The sequence below is a fragment of the Tinamus guttatus genome, unplaced genomic scaffold (assembly GCF_059628265.1).
Source record: "Tinamus guttatus ecotype Peru unplaced genomic scaffold, ASM5962826v1 Tinamus_guttatus_pri_ptg000301l, whole genome shotgun sequence".
NCBI classification, from domain to species: domain Eukaryota; kingdom Metazoa; phylum Chordata; class Aves; order Tinamiformes; family Tinamidae; genus Tinamus; species Tinamus guttatus.
This window is the reverse complement of record NW_028288835.1, coordinates 1,184,198-1,209,000: the sequence shown is the minus strand read 5'-3', so window position 1 is coordinate 1,209,000 and position 24,803 is coordinate 1,184,198. Positions and strand designations below refer to the sequence as shown.

Below are 24,803 nucleotides of genomic sequence, written 5' to 3'. Positions count from 1 at the left end.
AGTAGCTGTAGAGAACACAAAACAACCACCTATTTCTTATAAGTAATCATCAAAGATATTTCAACCAACATCAATAAACATGATTCTTGAAGCATAAGAAATACATACTAATCCATGCACATAAAGTTAGCTTTTGCTTTACAATAAAGCTTGAAAATGTCAAAGAAAAAACTACTGAAAAAGCCTTCTAGTTCACGTTTGATCCTCAGTGCAGCCATGATCTAAAAGTCTGCATTAACAAAAAGAGAAGCACATGTTCACATGCTACTGAGCACCGCCAACCAGGACTCCTGTTAGAAGGCAGGAACAGTACTAGCAAGACCCTGACCCTGGTTTTACTAGTTCACACACCTGCAGCTTATTCTGCTGTACACCAGTAGAAACACAATCAGCATCAGGCCTTCGATCATGAAAATTACTAATGAAAGCTTTTCTCCCACGTAGAACCAGTATGGTTCCCATTTAGCAAGTTACCAATTAAATATGTCTCACAAAATCCAATGAAAACAATGCTCTAGTATATAGTTACTGCTGCAACTATACACTGCATTTTTTAATTTTTGAATTTATTTCACTTTCAAGGAAGACTATATTTGAAATGTAGAAGTAATTTCCAACTGTTTACAAATATATTTTCCTTAAATTGAAGACTTACCACTCCTTAAAGAACACAAAACCAACATTTTTTCCATATCTGTAGCACTTCAGATCCACTTCCATCTTACATGGATAGACACAAAGAGAACACAAACACTACAAAACAGTGATACTATTTTTCCCAATAGCATTAGTATCTCACTCGATTGCTCTGATGAATTTTATCATGTTAGCTGCTATCTAAAGGGCGGCTGGAGATCTGTGTCTAGGGGTCTTCAAGAAAAAAATGCATTGAGGTAGAAGACGGAGAGCTCTGATGGGCTTCCAAAGCATTATTGTAACGCAAATACAAATGACTGTTTTCAAAAGCAGGCATTGATTTACCACAGGAGCCAACGGGGTTGGATCTCATTACCCTTCTGCAAGCTTGGAAAATCATACTGAATACTTACTAAAGCGTGACTGTGCACCTTTCCACGTCCATATTCATGGAAAACCACCTATATCTATTTACACATTACATCTAGTAAATGGCCTTGTTTAAAATTTTTACCTGGGTAAATGATGCCAGTTCCTTTCTATGATCACACACTTTTTTTTTTGTCCAAACACTAGAATATTTTAAGTAGTTCCTTGTAAACTACTTTCACTTTGCATTATTTATAACGTGGTCCTTATATTTATACATAGATAATAAAATTTAATCATAACGAATAAAAACACTTATATTTTCAATTTAGAAAGGCTGAACACACATTTTTATGGCTACCTTTAAAATAAGGAGAAAATATCTACATGAGTGCAAAACGAAAACAGAAATCTAGAAAGTAGAAATTCTTACCCTAAAAAACTCTTTAGTGGAGCCAGAATCTAATGTCCCATAAGCAATTTCTGTCTGCTTGGAAAGATCCTCTGCACTTTCAATGGGAGACACCATCCTCTCAACCGTCAGGAAGGCAGCTAGGTTAGCCGTGTAGGAGGAGATTATGATCAGGGTAAAGAACCACCACACACCTCCAACAATGCGCCCAGACAGGGATCTAATAACAAGTATGAAATGGATTTGTAAAGTGAAATGAAAGTCCTAAAAAGGAACACACGTTATCAGTTTTATGCAAATGGTGCATTACACGAGAGGGCAGCATTGCGGGTTATCTTGCTGTGCAGCCCTGCATACTAATCAGCTGCAAAAATCAATGCACGCTACAGCTCTGCAAAGTCAACCCCACCACATCTCCCGCGTTTGGCTAAGATGAGGCCTCCAGAGTTTATTTTAGGGAGCGTTTAAATGCTCCAGTTCTGCAAAGACCTGAACACCCTGAAACGCAAGCGCTCCCACCGTCATGCTGGGTAACACACAGGCCTGGCACATCCTGCAGTGCCAATTTGTGTGACAAGATAGGGAGAATCAAACAAAACCAGTGAAATTCTCCTTCCAGATAATCCCGTATGCACTTAAAAAGTAAGTGTCTTTAGCTTGTTGTCCTGAGACATTCAAAGGCTGGTTTCCGCAACATAATGTTTTGCACTGCTGTGGACATTTTATACGGAGGAATAAATAGCATTATTTGCGATGAAGACTGGCTCAGGGAATATTCATAAGCTAAAAAATGCATACAATTTTTGGAAGATACGATCACTTAGCAAACTAACGACTAGACATGAAACAGTCAAACTGCTAATACAGAAAAACACGGAGAAATTATATTTTTAAACAATAATCTGATGTTTTAACTGCAGTAGGTGGGCTGTTATGGATCTTTGTTTTGCATCTCCTGCTCAAGAGAGAAAAAAAAGAGAACTCAAGAAAATACATAAAACAGTATAAAGCACACAAGCAGAAAAAATCAGTAATTTTTGAAATTGAAAAAGTAATAGAAAAAAATACTGCTACTGACATTGTTGTCATATGTGTCTTTTTTCTTAATGATCCTTTAAACTTTGCAATTACTTACTACTTTGCTTCCAAACAGGAAATTATAGGAAGGACATAATCTTTGGAGATGTGCTTAATTCTTTGGCAGAAATCTGCATGTAGTTCAAAGTCTAGTACTAAGGAACTGCAGTACCTTAGATCCTGATGTCTCTCTTTATCTATCAAATAAACAAATTACAAATCATTCACCCAAACCACTTAACACTATTGTGAATGAGATTTTCAAACTAATTTTGATAAGGTGTATATAGACAGACAGGTATTACTATACCTATATATTTTTAGTAAAGCATATTATTTAAACAATTAGGTAAAGTTGATGTATTTAACTGGGAAGAAAAATAAGTGGAAACAATTCTGGACAAATCATTTTGCTGATGGCTATTATGAAAAATCTCCAAGGTATTTGAGATATGAAAACACCTATTCTATGCCACAACAAAATCACTAACTTACCACATAAAAATCAAGTCAAATACGGTCCAGGTTATGTTATTGAAAAGGACCATACACAAGAACTTACTTCCAGTCTTTCTAGACTGAAATATATTTTGCAAACACATTTTTGATAACGTTAGAAGGAATATATACTTACATTGGCATGGAGTTAGCCGAGTACACCATAAGTACATTCTACCAATGACCAAATTATATAATAAACACACTTGCAAGGTAATATCTCTGGCAAGGTGTATTCAATAAAATCAGGGCTGATTTTGTGGCATTTTATATGGTATGCACAACATCCCCTACAAGTGCCAACTCATAATCTGCAAAAGCACATAATCCATCAGCCAGCAAAACGGGTACTGACTTTGTAAAATGGAATAAGCTCAGTGCCAACAGCAATGTTATGCTCCTGCGTGACATCCTCCAAGCAAAATCTCTTTGGGTGTGGTTTCTGTTTGGAATTTTCCCATAGATCTGTCCCAGTTAAATAAATCCTTTTTTTTTTTTTCTCTCCATACATCTTGAAAATTTCCTGAAGATGGATAATAATTATTATATGCCAATAAGAATCCACATCTGTACAAACACCTCATATCTGAGCACTGAATACTATAACAACCTTTTGGGTACCCAAATATCTACATTTGTGCAACACTCTTTATACTTACCAAGGTAATATACTGCAGTATTAGAGTACGCTTACATCTCAAAGGAAAAAAGAGAGAATTTCTGCTGTACTTTGCTATGTCTCCTTCAAGGTCACCATCAAGACCTCATTGGGGTTGTTATGCAGGCTGCTTTCCAGATTTCTAGACACTTCAAGCTTACTCAGAACTAATTCCATTTCAGAAAGAGGAAGCCTTAGAAGCTTCTTTATTCTAGATTTCTTAGCTGATCCTACCTTTGTAATAGAAATGGTATAATAATAGTGTGAAATATAACTTCATACATATAGCCAATATGTATCTGGCTAATATCTACAGAAATTCCTTTTCTGATGCACTTTAATTCATTTGCAGGGAATTAAAATACCATGGTGGTAAGTTTGGTATAAGAACAAAAACAATTGAAATATTTTCAGCTTTTTACATTTTTATAACAGAGATAGCAATTAACTACTTTCCTCAGAAGTATTTTTGGAATAAAAAGAAGTGCTGTAAACATTTCAGTGACACTGAATCCGTCACTTCAACCTCTAGAATAATTCTAGTTTCAGGCAATTTGTTATGATGGCAATTTACTATCATTACTCTTATACCACCTTCCAAATATTACCAAAACAGCACACAAGTGTCAGGCTTTAAGAGCTAGTAAAATGAAAAAAATGTAGATGAGCACTAGTCTCCTATGGCCTCGATTCAATAAAAATAATTCTGTAGCTACAAGAGGACTTTGCTGACAACTAAACTTTTGAAGTGCGTAATCAATATCAAAAAAAAAAAAAAAACCCACAAGGGACACAGCTTCTCATTACCTGAAACTATTTGATCTCTCATTGTCTCATTCTCCAGGTACCTGTGCCAAAATCTACCACATTTTTCATTATAAAGACAGCTATATTCTATATTTCACCATGTAAGTTCCACAGAAAAGCAGAAATTCTCATAGAACAAATACTCTCCTATTTCCATAGTGGAATGAGAACACCTACCCTTGTCTTTTAGGTTACAAGGTGCAGATATAAAAATGCTCCCTTCATACGATTTGTTCGTGTATTTGGCACCGTAAATACTCACTAGAAATTGCCCTCCTCTGTATCCTACTTTGAGATGTTTGGAAAAAAAGGCAACTTACTAAGTATAATCAGGAAGTTCTTCTCATTTGGTATCCTCAGCCCTAGCTGCCCTATTTCGTTGCTACACTGGAGTTCCTTCAAGCAGTGCACAGTCACCGACCTACTCACGGCGTTGCTGCATGGAGGCTAGAACCACTTGCACACAAGGGATACAGAACAGTTAACGAGCTGCATAGCAATTAACTGGAGTGCTTTACGGCTGTCCCTGCTAAACTAGGTGAAAATCCCTCAAGAAATGATGCATAAATAACCTGGACCTTCCAATTCATTTTAGCAACTTGGTGACTTTCACAGAAGTAGGTCATAGAAAAGCAGCAGTGTTCTGCAAATATTCACAAAAATGAGAGCCATCACTTTTACTCCAGTTCAAGGCTCTCCTGTTGAAACAGTGGGTTAGTATCTGGGATGTTACTTTATGTAGTGAGTTTTGGAGAGAACATGCTATTTCTGCAATTCTTGAATAGTGTGTTACCCTTTTTTCCCATTACAGTTGTTGTGAAACAGATGCACTGTCAACTGTAAAATGGGAATATGCAGCAAAAACACGGTACCCCTCCAAGAAGGCATGAAATGACTGGAACCTTGTGCATTTTAAAGTCTCCTCATGGTGCACATAGGTTCACTTGGCAAATGTACAATCGACATTAAGACAGAATCAATCAAATACATCATTACCCTATGTCAGTGGCAACTGCTTTTATCACAAGGACTTCTGCGATTTTGTGAAGAAAAGAAAAAAAAATAAAGGACAATAGCAATTTTGTCCTGAAAGTGAAAATATCTGCACCATGAACCTCTGGCTGAGACAGAAAATGCACAAAGTTGGTACGGGCGAGTAACCAACCTTGGCGAAATATCGCATCCTTGCTGCATAAAGGCACCCAGGGAAAACCAGAGACTATTAAATATCCCAAATTCATTAGTTGATTCGTTAGTTTGCGTTTCTCTTCCATCTTCAAATTCCTCAGTGTGCCACTCGTATGGGCTAAATCTGCTGACCAGGAATAAAACTACACTGACCCCAATGTAGGCAAAAACAATGCACATCCAGATTTCATATGCTAAGGGATCAAGAAACGAAAACACTCCTGGCTTCGACTTCTGAGGCTTCTTGATCATTATTGATATCCCCAGGCTCATAAAGGGCTTTGAGAAGTCAATCACCTCTTCTCTCACCAATGTTATTGTTAATGGAGCAATTGCAATATCGGCTTTCTGTAAAGGTAAAGATAATAATAATAATAGTAATAATAATAATAAAGAAAACAAAGTAATAACAATTGGTTTCATTCCTATTGCATTTCACAAAAGAAATGTTGGACAGCAGAAATGCTGGCAATAGTCATTTTGCCAAGAATGCACTATGGAGAATTTGAGAAATTTTTAGTTGAAACTTTTTTTTTCTGAAATATATATAGCCATACGGTTTGCTTATTCCAAGCTTCCCTTTTAAAAAATGTCCTTTTCAAAGTATATTATACTTCAAAGCATATTACATTTCATCTGGACAAATGAAATATGCACTCTTTCCCCCCAGCTTAGCTAGCATCATTTGCATCAATACCCCACCACTTCCACCAGTCACCTTTAATGGTTTTACTATAAAAAAAGTTCTTACCCCATAAACAAGCTCTCCAACCATCCCATTCCAGATTTTCGTGTCTGCATCCCTGGCCCCATACTTGCCATCCCCAACAATTGTGAGCTTATATTTGAATCCACAGTGCTTAGCAATTTCGGTAGCTAGGTCCACACAATAGCCCTCATATCGATCATTTCCTTCAAGCATTTCATGATTTTTCTTCATCATGACGTATGGGGACTCCTGCACAGAAAGAACTTGCCTTAGCTGCTTGGTAAAGAGCCAGATACATTAGCTGTGTACTTCATAGGCGATTGTATAATCTTTCATACATGAAAAAAGAGAAAATACAGCATCAAAAACATATATTCTATACTTTATTATATATATCAGCTGTTAGTTATTAATGTGACATGTCCCCTATAACATTTGAAAACTATATTTGCCACAGTCATGTACTTACAGGTGTAACAATTGCCAGGAGTATGTTACTAATGGCCACGAATGTTAACAGGACTTAGGCATTCAGGAAAGAGAGAACAAGCATCAAAATCTGTTTCTTTCTCTCTTACAGTTTGCACAGAAGAAAGCAAAGCTATTTAGTTTCTCTACTGTTGTCTTAATGCAAGAAAATTCTTCTCTTTCCCAAAACCACATCTGTCCCTGCAAAGACACTTCAGACTCTCCTGGCTGTATCTTCACTGAATTACTACACAGAATAAATAAAAAGATATCTGTAACTATGCACTAAAGTACCATCAGTAGCAAAATTAGTGATGAGTCTTAAGCAATATTAGAGGAATGTCTTCTCTTTGCTCAACTGTTACCCAGCTACGCCTACAGCCAGTGAAATTTCTATGCAAAATTATTACCTATGCAAAGCAATGAAAAAGACATGTAAATAAAAATATGTTGCTCTGTAACAGTACATAACATTAGCCTCTAAATTATTAGAATATATTTTTAATGTTTTATTTTGCACTGTGGAGAGAAGTTCGCTGTAGCTCCAATTCTGAAGAGTAGAACCAGTCTTTTTCCAATTTGGCAAAATCCATTCTCTAGTAAGCACTTCTGGTTACAAGGTAACGCTGTGGCTCTGCCATTCAGACAGGGCTCTTCTTGGGAAGCAGGTATTTTCTCGCCTAAAACATCTGACCGCCTGCTTTCTACAGAACAAAACTGCATACTGAATCACATATATTTCCTTAATTTCCAGAATTTTTATTCAGGTATCATAACTAGTAATGAGCTGCTACCTCAAAAGAACAAAAAAGTGCTTTTAAACTAATATAATGAGGAGGAACACATCATTGTTGTCTTCTGACAAAAGATGAGGTTAATTACCAAAATAGTGGTGACAATAATAGTCTTATTCTCTAGTCCTGAAGATTCATTTCCAAGAGGGCCATCAAGAGGATTCACAACCATTTTGTCCACTTCACTCCAATATCCAATCTAAAAAGAGTTTATAGGATGCACAGACACCAGTGAACATGAACTTTCATGGAAAATGAAAAGCATATTGTTATTACGCCCTCAATACACACCCACAGAAAACCATTACAGCAATCAATTTACCAGTCTAAATACCTGTATATTACATCATTAAAAAGACTGAGCAAGAGTAATAACACTTAAATAATAGCAGCTGTTGCCGTTATTTTGCCTAATATGGGTGTCGCACAGTAACAGGTTTTCCATATGAACACCACACATGACAGAATTAGAAGTGTTATGAAATACTCCAGATTAGGAAGACATGAGAAACTGTCTTTTCCTGAAAGGCCTGGGATTAGAGCAAGAAAGATAATCACATTTCAAAAAACACCACAAAAAGATGTCTTTTACTATTATCACACAGAAGGATATTGTTGCTTTTCCCCAATTACTATTTCACATTTAGCAATTCAGATCAGAAAAGTTTAAAAGTACTTACCAGAAATAAAATGCCATATTTCTCAGAAACAAATGGCACTCTTTTTTTTTTAATTGTCCATCAAAAACACCATAAAAAACACCAGTGAATACTTATTATCACAATTTATCTTTAATTACCTGTAGTGTTTCATTACCTACCTTAAAACGTTGCTTAGCATGGTAAAACCCTTAAGAACAGAATTCGAATTACCTTCCGAGGACCTGTACTTTTGAGCTCCATGACGTTTATTGTAAAATTGATTCTCTTTCCGTTCTGATCAAACTTTATATTCCCTGACAGACCTTCCACCTGAACCTATGCAGATGAAGATGAAAGCAGTAAGAGAATCAGTTTTGCTCCTTTTTTACAAAAGGTATTTTTATTTCCATAACTGAATATTAATTTGTCAACACCATTCAGTCTAGACTCCTTTCAACACCAAACAGTTTATCTTTGTAAAGAGATAAGTTTCTGAGGAGTTAACTCCCTCATTAATCGCACTGAGATCCAGGCTGGAAACTAGAAGGTCCTTTTCAAGCATCCACAGAGCACTTTGCACATGCACTCACCCCAACATTCATTCTAGGGAGGCTACCTGTTTCAATGCCCTTTCTATTTCTACACCATGACCCCAGGGCACAGCTGGATTTGCAAGACAATCTCCAGCATTTCCTCTTCTGGAGATCTCAATCCTCTGTTTACGCAAATTACGGAAAGCTTCTGTCATCACTTGAACAGCATCATAGGTGAGAGCTGAGGTATACTGAAAAGAAGGGAAAAGACATCAAAAAAAATACTTCTGGCTTCATTACTCCTTTATTACCCTATTAACCCATTAAAGACTGAAATATATTATAAATAAAGGAGACATTAAAACATTCCTTAGACAAGAAAAGCTTGTGTTTTGTTTCGACCCACTACCCTGCTCAGGGGAGTTCATGCATATTAACAGTGTGTTCTGCATCAGGAGAGTAGAGGACAGTGCTAAACCAAAACTGAAATCTAAGCTAAAACTCACACTTATTTTCACGGTGTGAATTCCTTTCCTTTCTCAGTACAACAGTGTAACATGTTTGTGTGCACATGGCTGGAATTCTATGGAAATGAAGGGAGGACCAAGAAATCCTGTTTGAATTAGAATTTACAACTAAGTGTTCCTCTGATTACACTGCTCATGACAGCTATACACAGATCAAAACCCATACTACTTGATACCTGAATCTCCTCATCCCTAGGTACACACACAAACAACACATATTTATATGTATATGGTCAACTTTTACCCCAAAAACATAAAAGCTCAATGATTTTCAAGCACATCATATCTTAATGAATGCAGTAATCCCTATGAAGGCTATTAGATGCTGAAAATATATACACTGTAAAGCAGTGAGAAATGATGTATAGGCTCTTTGCTTCCATTGTTCAGACTTTAATTAGAATTTTAATTAGCTCTCTAAAGCCTGTGGAGCTGCTGCAGTTGTAGCAGAGACAGGCTCCAGAATCGAGGTCTTTTTGTAAGCAACTGTTAGACCTTGGAGGGGAAGAAAAGGAAGGTGGAACTCCTCCTCCAGCCGTGAAAACCTACTGCAAGACTAACGTAAATTTTCTCCCTGAGGCACTTGATCCTTCCACCTATTTCATCTGTGACCCTATTGGCATGGAGAGATGGAAATTCCATGAGAATTTCCATCATTCATGAGTATTATCTGAAGTGACAAATCAGTAGAAAAAGTGTAGGCACCTGCATTATGGAGGTTGAGGGCAAGATTTGACAGCAGGGTAAGAGATTTGGTTTTCTGGTTAAATTCGATGCAATGGCTAGTACAGAAAAGCTAGTGCCACTGTAAAACAGGTGTTCCTTCAAAATATTAGGACTATGTGAGACAAGAGAAAAATAAAACGGGTCTGGGCAAAAGTCTTAGTAACAAAGATTAAACTTTGCCTTCCAAGAGAAGGTGGAACGATACCAGTCCCTATCAAAAGCACCTGGATCTGGCTCTAGAAGCCTCCCGTTCCAGACCTCGTTCCTTCAGTGGAACAGATGTGATACTGGCTTATAACTATCGGTGGCAGGAATTCATCACTGCCGTTATGCAGAAGATGAAATTAAATTCACAACATTCCCCCTTTATTTTCTGGGAATGTGTTAAAGAAGCCCTGCTTTGTCCCCACTGAGCCAGCTCATGTCCACATGTGTGTGTCACTAACCCTGGGTCCCTCATGTTGCTTGTCACAACTTCCCTGGCAATGAAGAATGTCTCTAAAACATACAGCTGGTGATTTAATATTAGTTGCTCAGAGAACGGTTGGTAACCAAGTTACAATACAGTAGGCTGACGTTTTTATTATGTGAGGTTTTTATTTTGCTCTTGCTACTATAACCATTTATAACCAATTTACGGGCAAAGAAATACTGAGGCAGATACTAAGTTTTACAGGACGTTCTCCTAGCTGGTGCGGTTAAAAAACAAAATAGCAATCTTATGCTGATATTAAAAAAGCTCATGTCTGTAGCCTTCTTTCTAAACTAAAAAAAATATTTTACAAAATAATTCATCTGCCTTAACCTGCCAGGTGTTAAAAGAAGGTCTAGGACAGAAGCACTGTAGTTTTTAACATCCATCTTCACACTATATATTTTTTCTACCTTCAGCAGGCTTCTGAGAGCTGCGGCAAACTTCCTCTTCCCCTCTTGACAGAAGTCATAAATAACATCCACACACACAGGAGGACACCTAAACTTCACTTCCAGCAAAGACAGAACCAACCCTACAACATGTACCCATGTAAATTGTACATTTACTGTATTTGTGTAGCTTCTTAGAACCTCAAACAACGGAGGTCCTCAAAATCGCCCGTAACCCCTCAACACCTGTAAAGTTTACTATCTAAACTAACCTCCGCCTGCCAAGTTCCTTAATAAGCCTATTAATTCTTGCAGTATTCTCTTCCATTTTTCCTAAAATTTTATATACTCTCCTAATTCTCAAACTAGAAGCTGACTCCTGGTGAATGTTCTATCATCAGAAACCATATGGAGCAACAGAAAAACTAAAACCAATTATTTGGATTTGAATTCATGGAGCTTAACAGAAAGACTAAAACCAATTATTGGATAGGAATCCACAACATTTTTCTTATGAAAAGAGATGTTGTTGTTTTATAATCCATGCCACTGCCTGTGGAAAATATCCAGAAAGACAAAATAAGTTACATTTTACAATTATTTGCATAATCTCACTTCTAAATGTAGGTAGAAGACACTTGCAAAAGGGTAATGTTACTTGTCCAAGAAGGGCAATATTACAAATGATAAAATCACCTCTAATTTATTGTAAAACCTCAAGGAATGTCTGCCTTTTTCTTTTTAATCATCATGATATGAATGCATAAAACCTTTTCAAGAGCGAGCTGTGGCACTGCCACTCTTTATACTATTAAAAAAGGCATGATCCAAAAGCAAGCACTGCAGCCTAGGCATGCAACAGTGAAAACAGACACCTTTAAAATAGAACTATTAAAGTAGGTTATGAGACTGAGGATGATGAGAAGATCACGTAGAAAAAGAAAGCAAATGACTTCTCTAAAAAATCATGCAGTAGGAAATGGATTTGAAAGAGTTGATGTAAATGTTCAAACCAATAATCCAGTAGCTCTTATAATTGGGAAAATTAAAACTGATTGTTCCACATGAGAGCAAACTAGGTCAATATGCACATATGTGCAACCTTAAGTAAGAGTGACAACGAATAGGAGTAAATGAGGTACCCTAAAGGCTGAACATCTAGAAATGATTTTAGAATGAGATTTCACATGAGTCTTGTTTAGATCAAGATTTTAGATTAGCCTATTGAGTAACGCCACACTAAATGATTTGGAAGTTCAGTTTTAATACATTCTGATTCATTCGGTAACATTTTCTTCTGTTTGCGCTAATGTAACTCCAAGTTTTAGAATTAATTAAGTCTGTCTTGGCCGATTGCTGGCGGTACCTGTAAGTGGTTATTGTGAGAGCAGACCAACACCTAACGCTTGCAAACACCTCCCCTTGGCCCAGCGCAGGACCTGGGCCAACGGGTGCTCCGGGTGCCCGGGACCCTCCTACGGGCACCGCCACTGCCTGCACTGAGCAATTCCCTTTAATTAAGCTTTCTGAAGGAAAAAAGACAAACCAAAACAACGATGCTGGAATGAGTGATGACTTACGGAAAGGAGTCGTAAGCTATTCAAAGGAAGCATGCAGCTTGACATTTAAACTTCTTAGTTATGCATATTTCCTGTGTGTTTGCCAATAGAAATGCTTGAATACTTGGGTTCAAAAGATAATTGTGCAGTAAAAGCAGGCAGCTGGACAGCCCCCTGCTAGGTGTGCATCTCTATGCACAGCACTGACTGGGAAAGGAAAACAGAGAATGGAAAATGTAGGCAAAAACACTCACCCGCGCAAGGCTACGGCTTTACAAGCACATTGTAAAAATGAACAGGATTCCACTTAATATTATGATTGTATCAAATTATAAATACAGAAATTAGGTAAATCATTTTCTTAGAGAAAACATTATAGTCTCTGAAATTGCTTAAATTTAGACACAATCAATCACATTTTTCCATTAAAATTGTAGCAGGTACAACAGAATATGACTTATAATTTTCATTAAAATCCTTAGTAGTATAAAACCATTTTTCAATATGTTGAAGTGTAAGAAGCACACCCTAAAACACTGGTGTTGTCTGGTGTTGTGTTATTTATAAATTATACACTCATTTTGGGGCTTAGTCACTTAAATCTAGACTGAATATTCTGAATTTCTGGGCTGAAGAAGAGTTTTCACCTTCTTCTTTGCCCACTATTATCAGTGAGCTATCTAAATTCTAATTATTTTTGCAAGCTATATAAGTTCCTTTAAATTTGTCTGCGTGTCCTGTGCATTCCATCCTTAAGGTAAACTGGAACAGGTAAGAGTTAAAGCAGCAGCTTTGCATTACAATCTTCCTTCTTCTTGCTTTATCAGCGGGAGACAGGCAGTCTAGACACCAGACTTCTAGTGATTTTATCACAAACAGCACACTATTTCAGGCTGTAGAAACATTCAAAAGTCTAAAACTGCATGATCATCACAAAAATGGACTTTGTCATAATTTCTAAGAAGCCAGCTGATAGGCTGTAAAAATCTGTGCAAATGTGAGACTACAAACAGCAAAACCAAGAGGCAAAACCAGCTATTCATTGACTGGAGGAAGGGCTTATGAATGCTGATATATAACCCTGTGACTTCTGGACACGTGAAACGCTCTGTTCTAGCGAATTCAGCCTCGACAGCGGCTCCGGGGAGCACTTGGTTCTTACCTTCCAACACAACAGTATTGGCAGCAAGTCTCAGCTGGGTTAGCATTTCAGCCGGGCTGCCCCGAGTTCCCTCCTCCATGCTTCACAGAGCTCCATATTTACAATTACCCAGTTTATTTCAGCCACGTTTGTACACGCCAAGCTAGGAAGCTCTCCAGAGGCGAGGCCAGCTCGGTGCTCCCCACGGCTGCGGAGCCGCAGCGGGAGCGGAGCGAACGCTGCCCGCGGGCACGCCGCGCGGGCGGGACAGGCACCGCGGGCCATGGCGCGACCGCGCTGCTCTCCAGCCTCTTCTTTGCCTTGCACTTACCAGCCTGACACAGAGAGGCCCGAAGGACTCGCGGTTTGTAAATAAGAATGTGTGCAAGGCGGAAAGTTAAAGGAAGAAATACAGTAACTCACACAAAGAGTCTCTCCGAATACTGCAACACGCACCCACGCCTCCAACACGCATAAGTTATCCACTAATTTATTTCTGTAAACTTCTCATATGACTATTACTGCGATCTTGAGTATTCCATATATATATATATATATATGTATATGTATATATATATGCATGCATATATATGGAATATATAAAACAAAGAAGGCAAAAAATAGGTCAGGCCTTCATTAAATTTAAAACTACATATATTTTTCAATTAACATTCAATTTATTGATTTTTCTTATCCAGAAAAAACTAAACCTCAATAACATAAGTTATCACGTATGGTCTCCTTCATGCTTTTTAATTTCTAGTATAGCTGGAAGCAGCAGTTAGACAACCTATTTTAGGAGAATTAAAGAGAATATCTGTGATAAAGTCACAGATTTTCTGTTATAACTGTTACAGCCACTTCATCTTACATAATATACATACAATCTCCCTCTTTTAAGAAATATCAGAGTTAACAGATCCCTCAGACCACGTCACACTGATTTAACCTTTCAAATACAAAAACTGCATCTTTGTTTCAGCTGGATTTTTTTTAATCTTACTTATCCATTTCAGTGTGATTATTTCCAAACTAAGATTCTGCAATATTAGAAAGGCTAAGTAGATTTGGACACACTAAAGAATCAGGAAGAATGATATCTAAGAACTATATTAACCATTCACAGTCAAATTATCCCTTCGTATTTTTCTTAAATGTGAGTCAGCAGTTCTCATTACACATGCACGTATACAAATGCAGGACACAGCCTCTAGCTTATTCTGTTAAATATCAGATAAGAAATTCACATGTTTTGTCTTAAAGATTTTTAAATACAAAATTAGCTGTAGAAAAAAATAGCTTTGGCTAACTCCCCAAAATCTAGGCTCAGGAAAAAGTCCCCACCACAACTTTACTTTTTTTAGTTTACATTCAGATGATTGACTTTAGAGGATTGGTGTTCCAGGAATTTAAAGAATGGCTCATCCATTCCTTGCTTAGGCACCTTATCCATCCATTATAATTCAATAGGCTTCCTACTCGAATTGCACCATAGAAAGAGATGTTACGCCTACAACATTTGTCATTCATCTTTTTGTCCTAAAACATTTTAGAGTTATTTAAGCATACTGATTCTTAATAAAATTTCTGACTGTATTAGTTAAAAGCAAAATTATTTAGTATTAGAACTGAATTATTCTTGCTTGCAAAACTAGCAAGTATTAGTTAGTGCTCACAAAGGCACACAGGGTAAGAAGACATTATTATTCCAGTTTTAACCACAGGGAAATGAGAGGTGAAGCTGTTTAAGCACTTAGTCATTGACACATCCTGTGCTAGTCCAGCCTCAAATCACACCATGAGTCTCTACCTCAGGCATATTGCTTAATCCTAAAAGTCTCTGTAGGATGTAGGCATCTGTCTCAAAATAAAATGTCTTCCCATTTCTTTGGAAGATTGTGTTATTCCAGACACTACTAGATCTATGTTTCCTGTAAGCACATGTATGACTATATGCCATGTGTTTGCCCTTAAAAGATTTCAAAACATAGAGGAAGAAATAACCAACAAATGCCAATACCAACATAATATCACATCCTGAATAACTACCTAACAAGCAGCCAGGCACATATATGGCTGATTTGGTAGAGTTTTCTGTCTCCTGTCTTTCTCTTCCAATTCCCTCACTTCCTTTACATCTTTCATAGTTAAAACAAATGCAAGACTTACCTTAATTGTACTGGTGTGCGCACCTGGATACTCTTTTTCCTCTAGTGTTGACCAACGTTGTATAAATTTTGATACTAGAGGATCATCATAGTCAACTATCTGAAATCCTGAGACATTAGCTCCTCCAAACTGAATTTTTGACAAATCTCCATCAGTAAATCCCTGGGTACAGAAAACAACATCTGTTACTTCCCCAGCTTTGACAGATCTCTAAGCAGTGCACACAACTACAGTTACCCAGGACTCTTGCTGCGGAAGCATAGGCCCATGTTTTCCCCACGCAGCATCCAAGCTGAAGTCCTGGGCTTAGTCCTCAGCTCTGTGAGCCAGCAAGGTCTCGTGTTGCTCACTAGACATACAGCTTACAGACTAAGGGCTAAACGTACACTCCTTGCCATGCTTGCTTGTTTCAACAATCCTGTTAATTGCAGTGGGGCTGCTTAGATGAGAAGGTGAATACTGCCACGAACAACAGCTAAACAAGCAAGTTTTAGTCAGGAAGAGTTACAGCCATAATTGTTTCCTCTTTTAATGAGGAACCCTCGAGAATGCGGAAGGGCTTACAATTGTCCCTCCCAAATAAAGAACTACTGCTTGTTCTTCTGAACAGTCTTATTCCCTGAGTCTGGGGAGAGTCAAATGCCTGGTTCTTCAATTGTAGCTCTTCTTCACTGTAATATTCACTATAAAATGAAAACAGGTTAGACCAAAGTAGTTTACTGATCCAAATTAAATGAGAGAAAGAAATAATTGTGTCAATTATTGCTGACAAATAAGTACCAAATAAACTCATTACTTCAGTGGACTGATATTTCTGCATGTTTTCTTGGCCATGCCAATCAAATCAGCATCATTCTGAACCTTCAGTAAGTATCACTGAACTATTTCCATATACCTATATACACACACAATCGTCATCTGTAACTAAACCAAAGAGTTGCAGGTTGGTAAACTTCTAGCAAGAATCAAAGCCTCCAATCATTTCTTCCTCTGAAAACAGAAATGCCCATAAATTATTAAAAAAAAAAAGAATTTTAAAAACAATTTTGGAATTTTGCCAGAGAGAGAACAGAGATCCTAATGAAGCCAAGGAGACCAGGAGTAGATCTTTATGTCAAGGCTGAATGATTTGGCTGTATTTCTTGGACAGACGAATTCTGATGCTACTATGCCTTTGGCCGCTGTAGCTATTCACCAGCAGAATGTATGTTTTTTTTTTTCTATGTCTTGCACTTAATCATACTAATAAATTAATAAATTAAAATGAAATCTTGATTTCAAACACTTCAGCTTGAAATACAACTAAAATGAACACTTAGCAAACAAGAGCAGCAGCAGCTACTCCAAGTCGTGTTATCAAAAGTTGCCACAACTGTCACATTGGGTGCACGTTAGCTACTGCATATTAACTACACTGTTTAGTGATGTTTTGTGCATACTAATACAGATAACTATATGCATTATGAATCTTTTTCATAATCTTATTGTGAGCTTAAATTTTGAGTATAAACTCTTGTATACCTGGTCTCCTCTCTTTCAATATTTATTCAAATCAATTCTTTGACTGACTGATCAGACCGGAAGGGAACAATATTATGGTCAAGGAAAGAAGAAAAGGTGGATTCATTAAAGACAAGGTATGATCAAAGATAACTTCTCTTTCTCAGGAAAAAAAAGCATTTCTAAAATCATATAATATGATGTAAGATATACATGGTAATAAATATCTGCAATATTTACTCTTAAAATACACAAATCTCTAATAAGAAAACATGATACTAAAAATGGACATAATTAGACTAGGCATTTTTTTCTAAAATGTTGTATTTTTGTAGACTCAAAATACTATTTATACAGTGTATGCAGTACAAAACACAAATGCCTAAAAGCTAGAGTTTCTCAAGTTCTGTAAGTCTTCTTTGCTTGTTTTATGAATATGCAGTAACTCACCAGAGGAGATCTTTTATTTTCTAAAATGCATTTAAAACAAAATACCATTTGAGGTTCTTCCATAAACATTAAAATGAGTAATACCGGTGTTTTATATATTAAATTTGCTTACCAGATTTGCAATGATGTAATGGTAACCTTTTACATGTTTACCGATTGTGATAACCTGCAAAAGAAGAAATATCCCCTCAATTGAGAACGCTGAGCAGATATACGGACTGAGACTTAGAACGACTACACGCACTATAACATGAACGCTCGTCAGGAGCTTTTCCATATGCCATATCGAGTTTGTTTCATGTTTTGCTTTTTAATTTGCCTAATGTAGTACTGACCACACTCCCCGCTTGTGGAAGTTAGTCATGCTAAGACTCAAGTTGGAGCCGTAAGTTCTGTCAGCAGAGAACCGCATGAAAGGCACCGTGAGGACAGGAGGGAGCCTGTGCTTACACCTCTGAATTACTGTGTCTGACACTTCTGCTTAGTTCCTGCTTCCTTTTAACATGCCTTGAACTAGAAAAACAGTTTTAAAGCCCTAGGATACTAATATATAATTAAATAGAAGCAAAGAGATCTCTGGAGATTTCTCCCATTTTTTCATCAGTGAAAACTTAAATGAAGAGGGAAAGATACGTTTATTTCCTCATGTAACTCATGACACAACTTATAACAGGTTAGTAGTCATTGAACTGTTACTGAACCATATTAGCTTCAACAGTCACAGGGATATGACTGAAGGCAGTCTTTAACACTCCATTTTATAGAGTTTAAGACCAAAAGGGATCATACTGAGTAAGAATTTATTTAGCTACTCTTGTTTTCAGCTTTGATATGTATGTATATATATGATACTCAAACTTAATGACTCTAAAACAGTTACTTGGCTTAGACTACTGAAAACCCATTGGTTATTCATTTTATTCTAGAGGTTTAAGAACTCTTCTCAAATATATTTCTTACCCAGATGCTGTTTCCAAAGAAATACCATTAAACCAAACAGATTAGGTCCTCCACATTAAATGCTTCTTAGTCATTAGTATTTGAGAGAACACACATCTTTGGATCAATAGCTACTAACTGAGCTGTAACTGCCCCTGGGAATTATTTCATGAATCCAGCTGGCCTGCACATTGCCCTGCACTGTCTACCCGCACGAGCACCAAGGAAGCTGCCAGCTAAACCCTAAGCAGATGCAGGGGCGGCTGCAAAGGAGCAGGGCCATGGAGGAGCTGAGGACACCCGAGTTAGTCGCTGCTCTTCCTCGTTAAGACTAATGGCTCAAGCAGGGCTAGAGAATAAATGGCATTAACTGCACGGTTGTCTAAATGGTGTCATCAGGAAGGAGAGTATTGGAAGGAAGCTAGCAGGCAAGACAGAAAGCCCATAAAATGAAGAGCATCCTAAGACACTGACTTAGGATGAGTCAAACCAGAGAAGAGGAATATATAACTAGTCTGACAGTAAACTGAAAATATTTTAAACTTCAGCTTATGTAACTGATTGAAATACGGAAGAGAAGCTCCAACACACACACAGCAGAGACAAGGCCAAGAACGATGCAACTTTGCAAATACTTTGTGAGTCTGCACCGCACAAAGACCCATCAAGAATATTTAAGTATTGAAGAAAAAAATCTGTGTAACAAAAAGTCTGTTCCTTGTCCCTGTAAAAATAAAGAAATGGGACACTGACACAAAGGGCTCACTTCAGACACTCTCAGGAGCAAATAAAAACTGATGAAGTTTTTTCTCTTTTTGTCAGGAATTGAAATAACAAATCTGGTAGGAGAGCACGTTGAATTATGCATTTCTGAATGAAAGTCAGAAGAAAAAACTCAAGGAACACCTGAGACTTGCAAGACAGAAAATCCCTTGTTCAGATTGTTCAGTTTTGGGAGATAGAGAAAAATTAACAGAGAAACAGCTACTTTAGATTTTTGCTTTGACTTAAGGGCAGTAAGGGCAGCAAAAATATTCTAGAAATACAATTGAAATAGAGGAAGTCAAGGGAAACAAAAGATCTATTGCTAAACAAATAGGGATAGTAAAAAAAGGGGGAGGGAGTAACTGAAGTTTAAATCTTTAAGAAGTGGTAAACAGAGAACTACTTTTACTAGCTTAATAGCTAATGAAAGAACAGTGACTATGGCATATCGTGACTTTAAAAAGGTTTGTCCTGTATAAAATCATCATACGCTCTTAAAGGAATCTCAAGAGGGCAGAAACCACTGTAATATAAGTGAACAACTGCTTGGAAAATGAAACAGAACCACCTTAAGAGGACCTCTAAGTAGTGGTTCTTGCTCTGTTAAGTACATTTATTGCTAGCATGAACAGCAGAATTCAAAGAATATAATTTTAAAAACGGTGAACAGTAACAGCGAGATGGTAAATGCTCTGAAAAACAGGATCAAATTTAAATTGTTCTTGAAAATAAGAGATATGGTTTCTGGATATGAGTTCAAAATAGAGATAAAAGCATTCCATTTAGAATACTGCTCAGTGCCTGAGCTTCTCTAAACCACAGTGACCTTCCTACCAAAGATCAAAATAATAAGCCCTTGAAAAAAGCTTTAACCCACTACCTAACGTATCTACATTCAGCTCACATATCGCTACAGCTGCCGCATAGTCTCACGTGGTCAAGTTCCAGCTAGCTGGGAGCCATCCTCATGGCTTTCTATTGTGCTCCATGGGCATGAGAAACAAAAATAAGATACAGAGACAGCATGGAAAATATCCACCTAGACAGTAGCACTGAAGAAAAGGAATTGGAGGTTATAACGGGCAGCACAAGAATCTGGGTAAGAGCAGTCTGCTGTTAAAAATCATTTCAGGAGTAACTTTATTATATAATTTATTATACATATAAATCATTTTGGAAAATACATTTATTATAATAAAATTATAATGGAAGGGGGGCTGGAGAAAAGCCATTTTCCTTCTCTGCTTGCAGCTCAAGATATCAGCTATGGCAAACAGTATCCAAGGTTGAGCAACACATTTTACAAAGACTGAAAGGAGATCTGAGGATGCTTAAGACTGACAAGCAGCCTAGAAACACGACAGGTAGAAGAGCTGTCAGCACTGCCCTACAACATGAAAAGGGTTCTTGGAAAAAGTGCAATGAGTAGAAAACACTTCATAACTCTGAGGAGTGCTAAGCTTAGCTTATGTATTATGCATGATGTAATAGTATACAAACTATATGCAAGATCACATAAAAATATATTAATACACAATATTATAATAAAAAAACGGATGAAGTAACCTTAATAGAGATACTGAGAATAACAAACCTGATCAACAATGTCGTTAACTTTATCACGCTCGCAGTCCAAAATCACTCGCCTTTCCTTTTTCACCTCTAGATCTTGGAAGAGGGAGCGGTACGTTTCGTCTTTCCTGTCGTTGTTGATATTTCCTACGTTGATGGCAGTCACCTGCCATTTCTTTTCAGCCGCAGAGTCCAGCACAGCTTGCAGCGTGGATAGGCCTAGGGGGATGCAGGGGAGAAAAGCAGGTTTGACCGATAACGCTTGAGGAACAGAAAGCTCCTAGCACATGGCCTGGGCTTCCACCATGACTTGTTTGATCTGTCACACGTTGCTAGCCCTCCTCAAAAACGAACACACACACGGGCACAGTCCTGTTGCTATGGCATAAAACTGCTAGTTAAATCACTTAAATAGCAAGGAACCAGGATAGAGCCTTATTACAAAACCTTTTGGTTTTGCTTTAGCTTTCATCAGAAGGGGATTTTAGAAGCTTCACTAACTTATTGCTGCAATCCTACACCCTGGAAAGAGATACTTTAGGAGGAAAAAATATCCTATTACAGCAACAGACCAGCGTTTCTTACTAAATGCTACGAACGGTTCCAGTTCTCAGTGCATGAACAGCAGCATATTTAAATCCTGATCCCACTGAGATCTGTCAAAATGCCCATTTTCTACTGCGACACTAACTGAGCTATGATTTCTTTTACCCACAGTCCTATCCTTGATTGTGAAAGAAGATGTGCAGAAATATGTTTTTCCATATAGATAAGTAGGCTCGATGCTAACGCCTACAAGCAGTCTATAGAAGTTGACTTTCATTTTATCCTTTTGGCATATTCCTGCGAGGAAGCTGTAATGTCTGCACAGCTGCAACTGCCTACAATATATTGTAAAATCAGTGCATATTTTACTAGACTGGTCTTTCCTTTCAAGGATTAAATAACAGACTATAGAAACATGAAAATTACTGTTGAAAATTAATTCCTGCCATACAGGAAATACCATTTTAACAATTTCCCGCATTGCACAAGTGAGACTCATTAGGTTTAGATTCCTTCCAGAGAATTCTGGAGAGAGCAATTTTGAAGACAGCAGATAATATTATAAAAATTATTAGATCATTTCTCACAAGCCAATTGATATTTTTGCATAGTTCATCTCCCTCGAAACCACAGAACACAAGGAGTCTTTTCTTTGAGCCCGATTTCTGGCTTGGTAGTACAGGAAGCTTCACATAATTCTCATGAGAAATAACAGTGGTTATGTCCATAAACATAGATTTTTTTTTTCGTTCATAATTTGTAGGTATCTATTAAGACTGGTCAGTGTTCAGCAATTCAGCTTTATCAAGGGAAGTGGTAATGACATATAATGATATACAAGATGGGTCACCAGCAAAGGAAGAAAATGGCAGGTTTCCAGACCCATAAATTCAATGATTATCTCGGACTGTTCTGGATTTCTACACTGCTTATAAAAAAGAATGATAGGAAATTCTGTATTTCATGAAATAAGCATTTACTTTAAAATACTAGATAACTACAATCCAAGGGCAGATATAAGCTATATATAGTTACTTAAACTTGATCTGGATATCTAGATAAACAATTTAGAGTTTATCTAAAGACAGAGGGGAAGATTCCTGTACACATGAATGCAGGTGTTTGCACCAGGCCAGTTTGGTGCACCGGGCTAGTTGGGTGGCCTAGTCTGATAAGGGCTGTGTTCTGAAACCCTTTTCATTTAAATAGGCTAAGTGCTACAATCCTGCATTATACATTAGCATTTGCTTAGCTTCATTTGGAACATCTGCAATGAAATACCAGCTTTCTTGCCAGTTCAGTGGTTGTGATCCCAGTACAGATGCAATATATTTTGTAATACATATCAGTGCCTCTTCAGTTTGCATTTTGTGCTTTTGGAATGGGGAAGGAGTAGCATTATTAAACAAAACAATCCCACTGCCCTCCAAAAAGAAAACAAACAAACAAAAAAAACAAAAACAAAACCAACCAAACAAAAAAAAAAAACAAAAAAAAACAACAACACAGCCTAAAATGGATCAGATCAAAACATCAAACGTCAGTCTGAATCATTGGTCTAGGTCCCATTTAGTGGATTTCAGGTCTTCCTCTCTGTGTTCATATATTTCCTATGAACTGAATGCAATCTCAATTAGACATGAGTTAATAGCAGCTATTAGTGTTAATCCTATCCATTGCAGAGGCTTCCTATATTTTTCCCCACCTGATCTCCCAGTTTTCTTGAGGACTCCCTTTTCATGGGCTGCCTTCTGCAGAGATGTCAAATGGCTGCCTGGATCTCTCTGTTATTGCTGAGATATTTGTTATACCCTCATGCAACTGAATTTAACAGTATCACGGTGAGGAGGGCTGTGAAAAAAGCACCCACAGCAACAGCTCTGCGGCTTTGCAACTGTTGGGGCAGCAGCAGAGGATGTTGGACTCTGCAGTGGTGGAAACTGGCAACTCCAAGTGCCTTCTTGGAGAAGAACACTTCTCCTTGGGAGCTTCATGCGCCTGAATCGCTCGTGGTTATTACAAGACAAACTTAATTCAGCAAGCTTTGAAAAGGAGGGCTGAATAGAGGCAAGTGAATGAGCAATTCTGCTGCAGAGAGAATCCTAGAGCAGCGCCACTGCCGTTTCCAAAACCCACTGTTCAGTGCTGGCAACACACAGAAGGCAAGAAGGGTAAAGGAGGCCAATTCATGTTACATGAGAGCAGCAGCAGCTTAGACATGTACATCCCGAACGGCACAGGGAGGAATGAGATATGGAACTGCCCCACACTCTTCCCAGTCAGGCCTAGTCACAGAGCAGTCTTAAAACTAGCAATAAATGATTCTTTTGGGGTAAGTCACGAAATTGTAATTCTTACTAGCTCTCCATCCTCGCGCGGCCACGGGAGCAGCCAGGAGCCCAGGGGGACTCATTCCACACCTACCCGAATGCACACACTGGGGAGAGCTCCTCGCCTTGCAGCTTGGCACCACGCGGGTGCCTGGCCACAGCGAAAGCAAAAGCACCACGAAGACCAGCACAAAGGGCACCCACCAAGAACGATTCCACGCCGTTACTCTTGGCCAGGTTCAGTGCAGCTCCTGGGAAGGACTAAGCTTCTTGTCCTCATTCCCTCAACACAAACCACGCGCAGCGCACACGCCGCCGTTCGCACTGCTGGCTCATCGATGGAGCACGGGCCAGGCAAACGGTTCCACACCTGTCCTTTCCAAAAAGGCAGGCAGTGCTTCTGATTTTAACGTGAATTTGACAGATCCTGCACTTAGGTTCACCATTCCACATGACACCAGAGCTGGTGCTGGGGGTCGCAGGCCAGCATTACTACCTGCATGTTGGAGATGACTGTGGAGGTCCCTGCTGAACAGCGTAAGGTACTCGATTCAACTAACTATGGTGTAATATGATAAAATTAGCCTGCCTTTAAATCTAGGGGCATCTCACCATCTAATGTGAATTTGTTATTCAATTCTGAGCAATGAACATGTGATTGAGCTACAAAAATAGTTTTCTGAAGGAAAACTGAAAAGGCAAAAGCAGGAAAACAGTCAGTCAACAACTAACAGGCAAGAAGGATCTGAAAACGGAATGAAAATTATGGAGTTCCGGCAAGGCAGTCAAAATAAAACACTATTTCCTTCCAGAAATCTATTTAAAATACCACAATTTCCCCATCTTTTTCACCAGTTTATAAATTGTTATATTATTACCACCATAGCCATAGGTGTAGGACTTATGGAGACCTCCCTGGAGTGAG

The 24,803-nt window shown here is 38.0% G+C and overlaps 1 protein-coding gene across 3 annotated transcripts in view; it reads right to left on the bottom strand.

The window, feature by feature from the left end:
* Nucleotides 1-24,803, bottom strand: part of GRIA2 (glutamate ionotropic receptor AMPA type subunit 2) — a 70,363-nt gene that overhangs the window by 9,265 nt on the left and 36,295 nt on the right. For all 3 annotated transcript variants that reach the window (XM_088528089.1, XM_088528088.1, XM_088528090.1), the window contains exons 4-12: nt 21,025-21,221; nt 17,839-17,892; nt 15,777-15,938; nt 8,874-9,041; nt 8,489-8,593; nt 7,705-7,815; nt 6,397-6,603; nt 5,623-5,993; nt 1,439-1,637 (exon numbers count right to left, since the gene is read on the bottom strand). In XM_088528089.1, the coding sequence (XP_088384215.1) occupies nt 1,439-1,637; nt 5,623-5,993; nt 6,397-6,603; nt 7,705-7,815; nt 8,489-8,593; nt 8,874-9,041; nt 15,777-15,938; nt 17,839-17,892; nt 21,025-21,221 (1,574 nt within the window). The remainder of the gene's footprint in view (nt 1-1,438; nt 1,638-5,622; nt 5,994-6,396; nt 6,604-7,704; nt 7,816-8,488; nt 8,594-8,873; nt 9,042-15,776; nt 15,939-17,838; nt 17,893-21,024; nt 21,222-24,803) is intronic.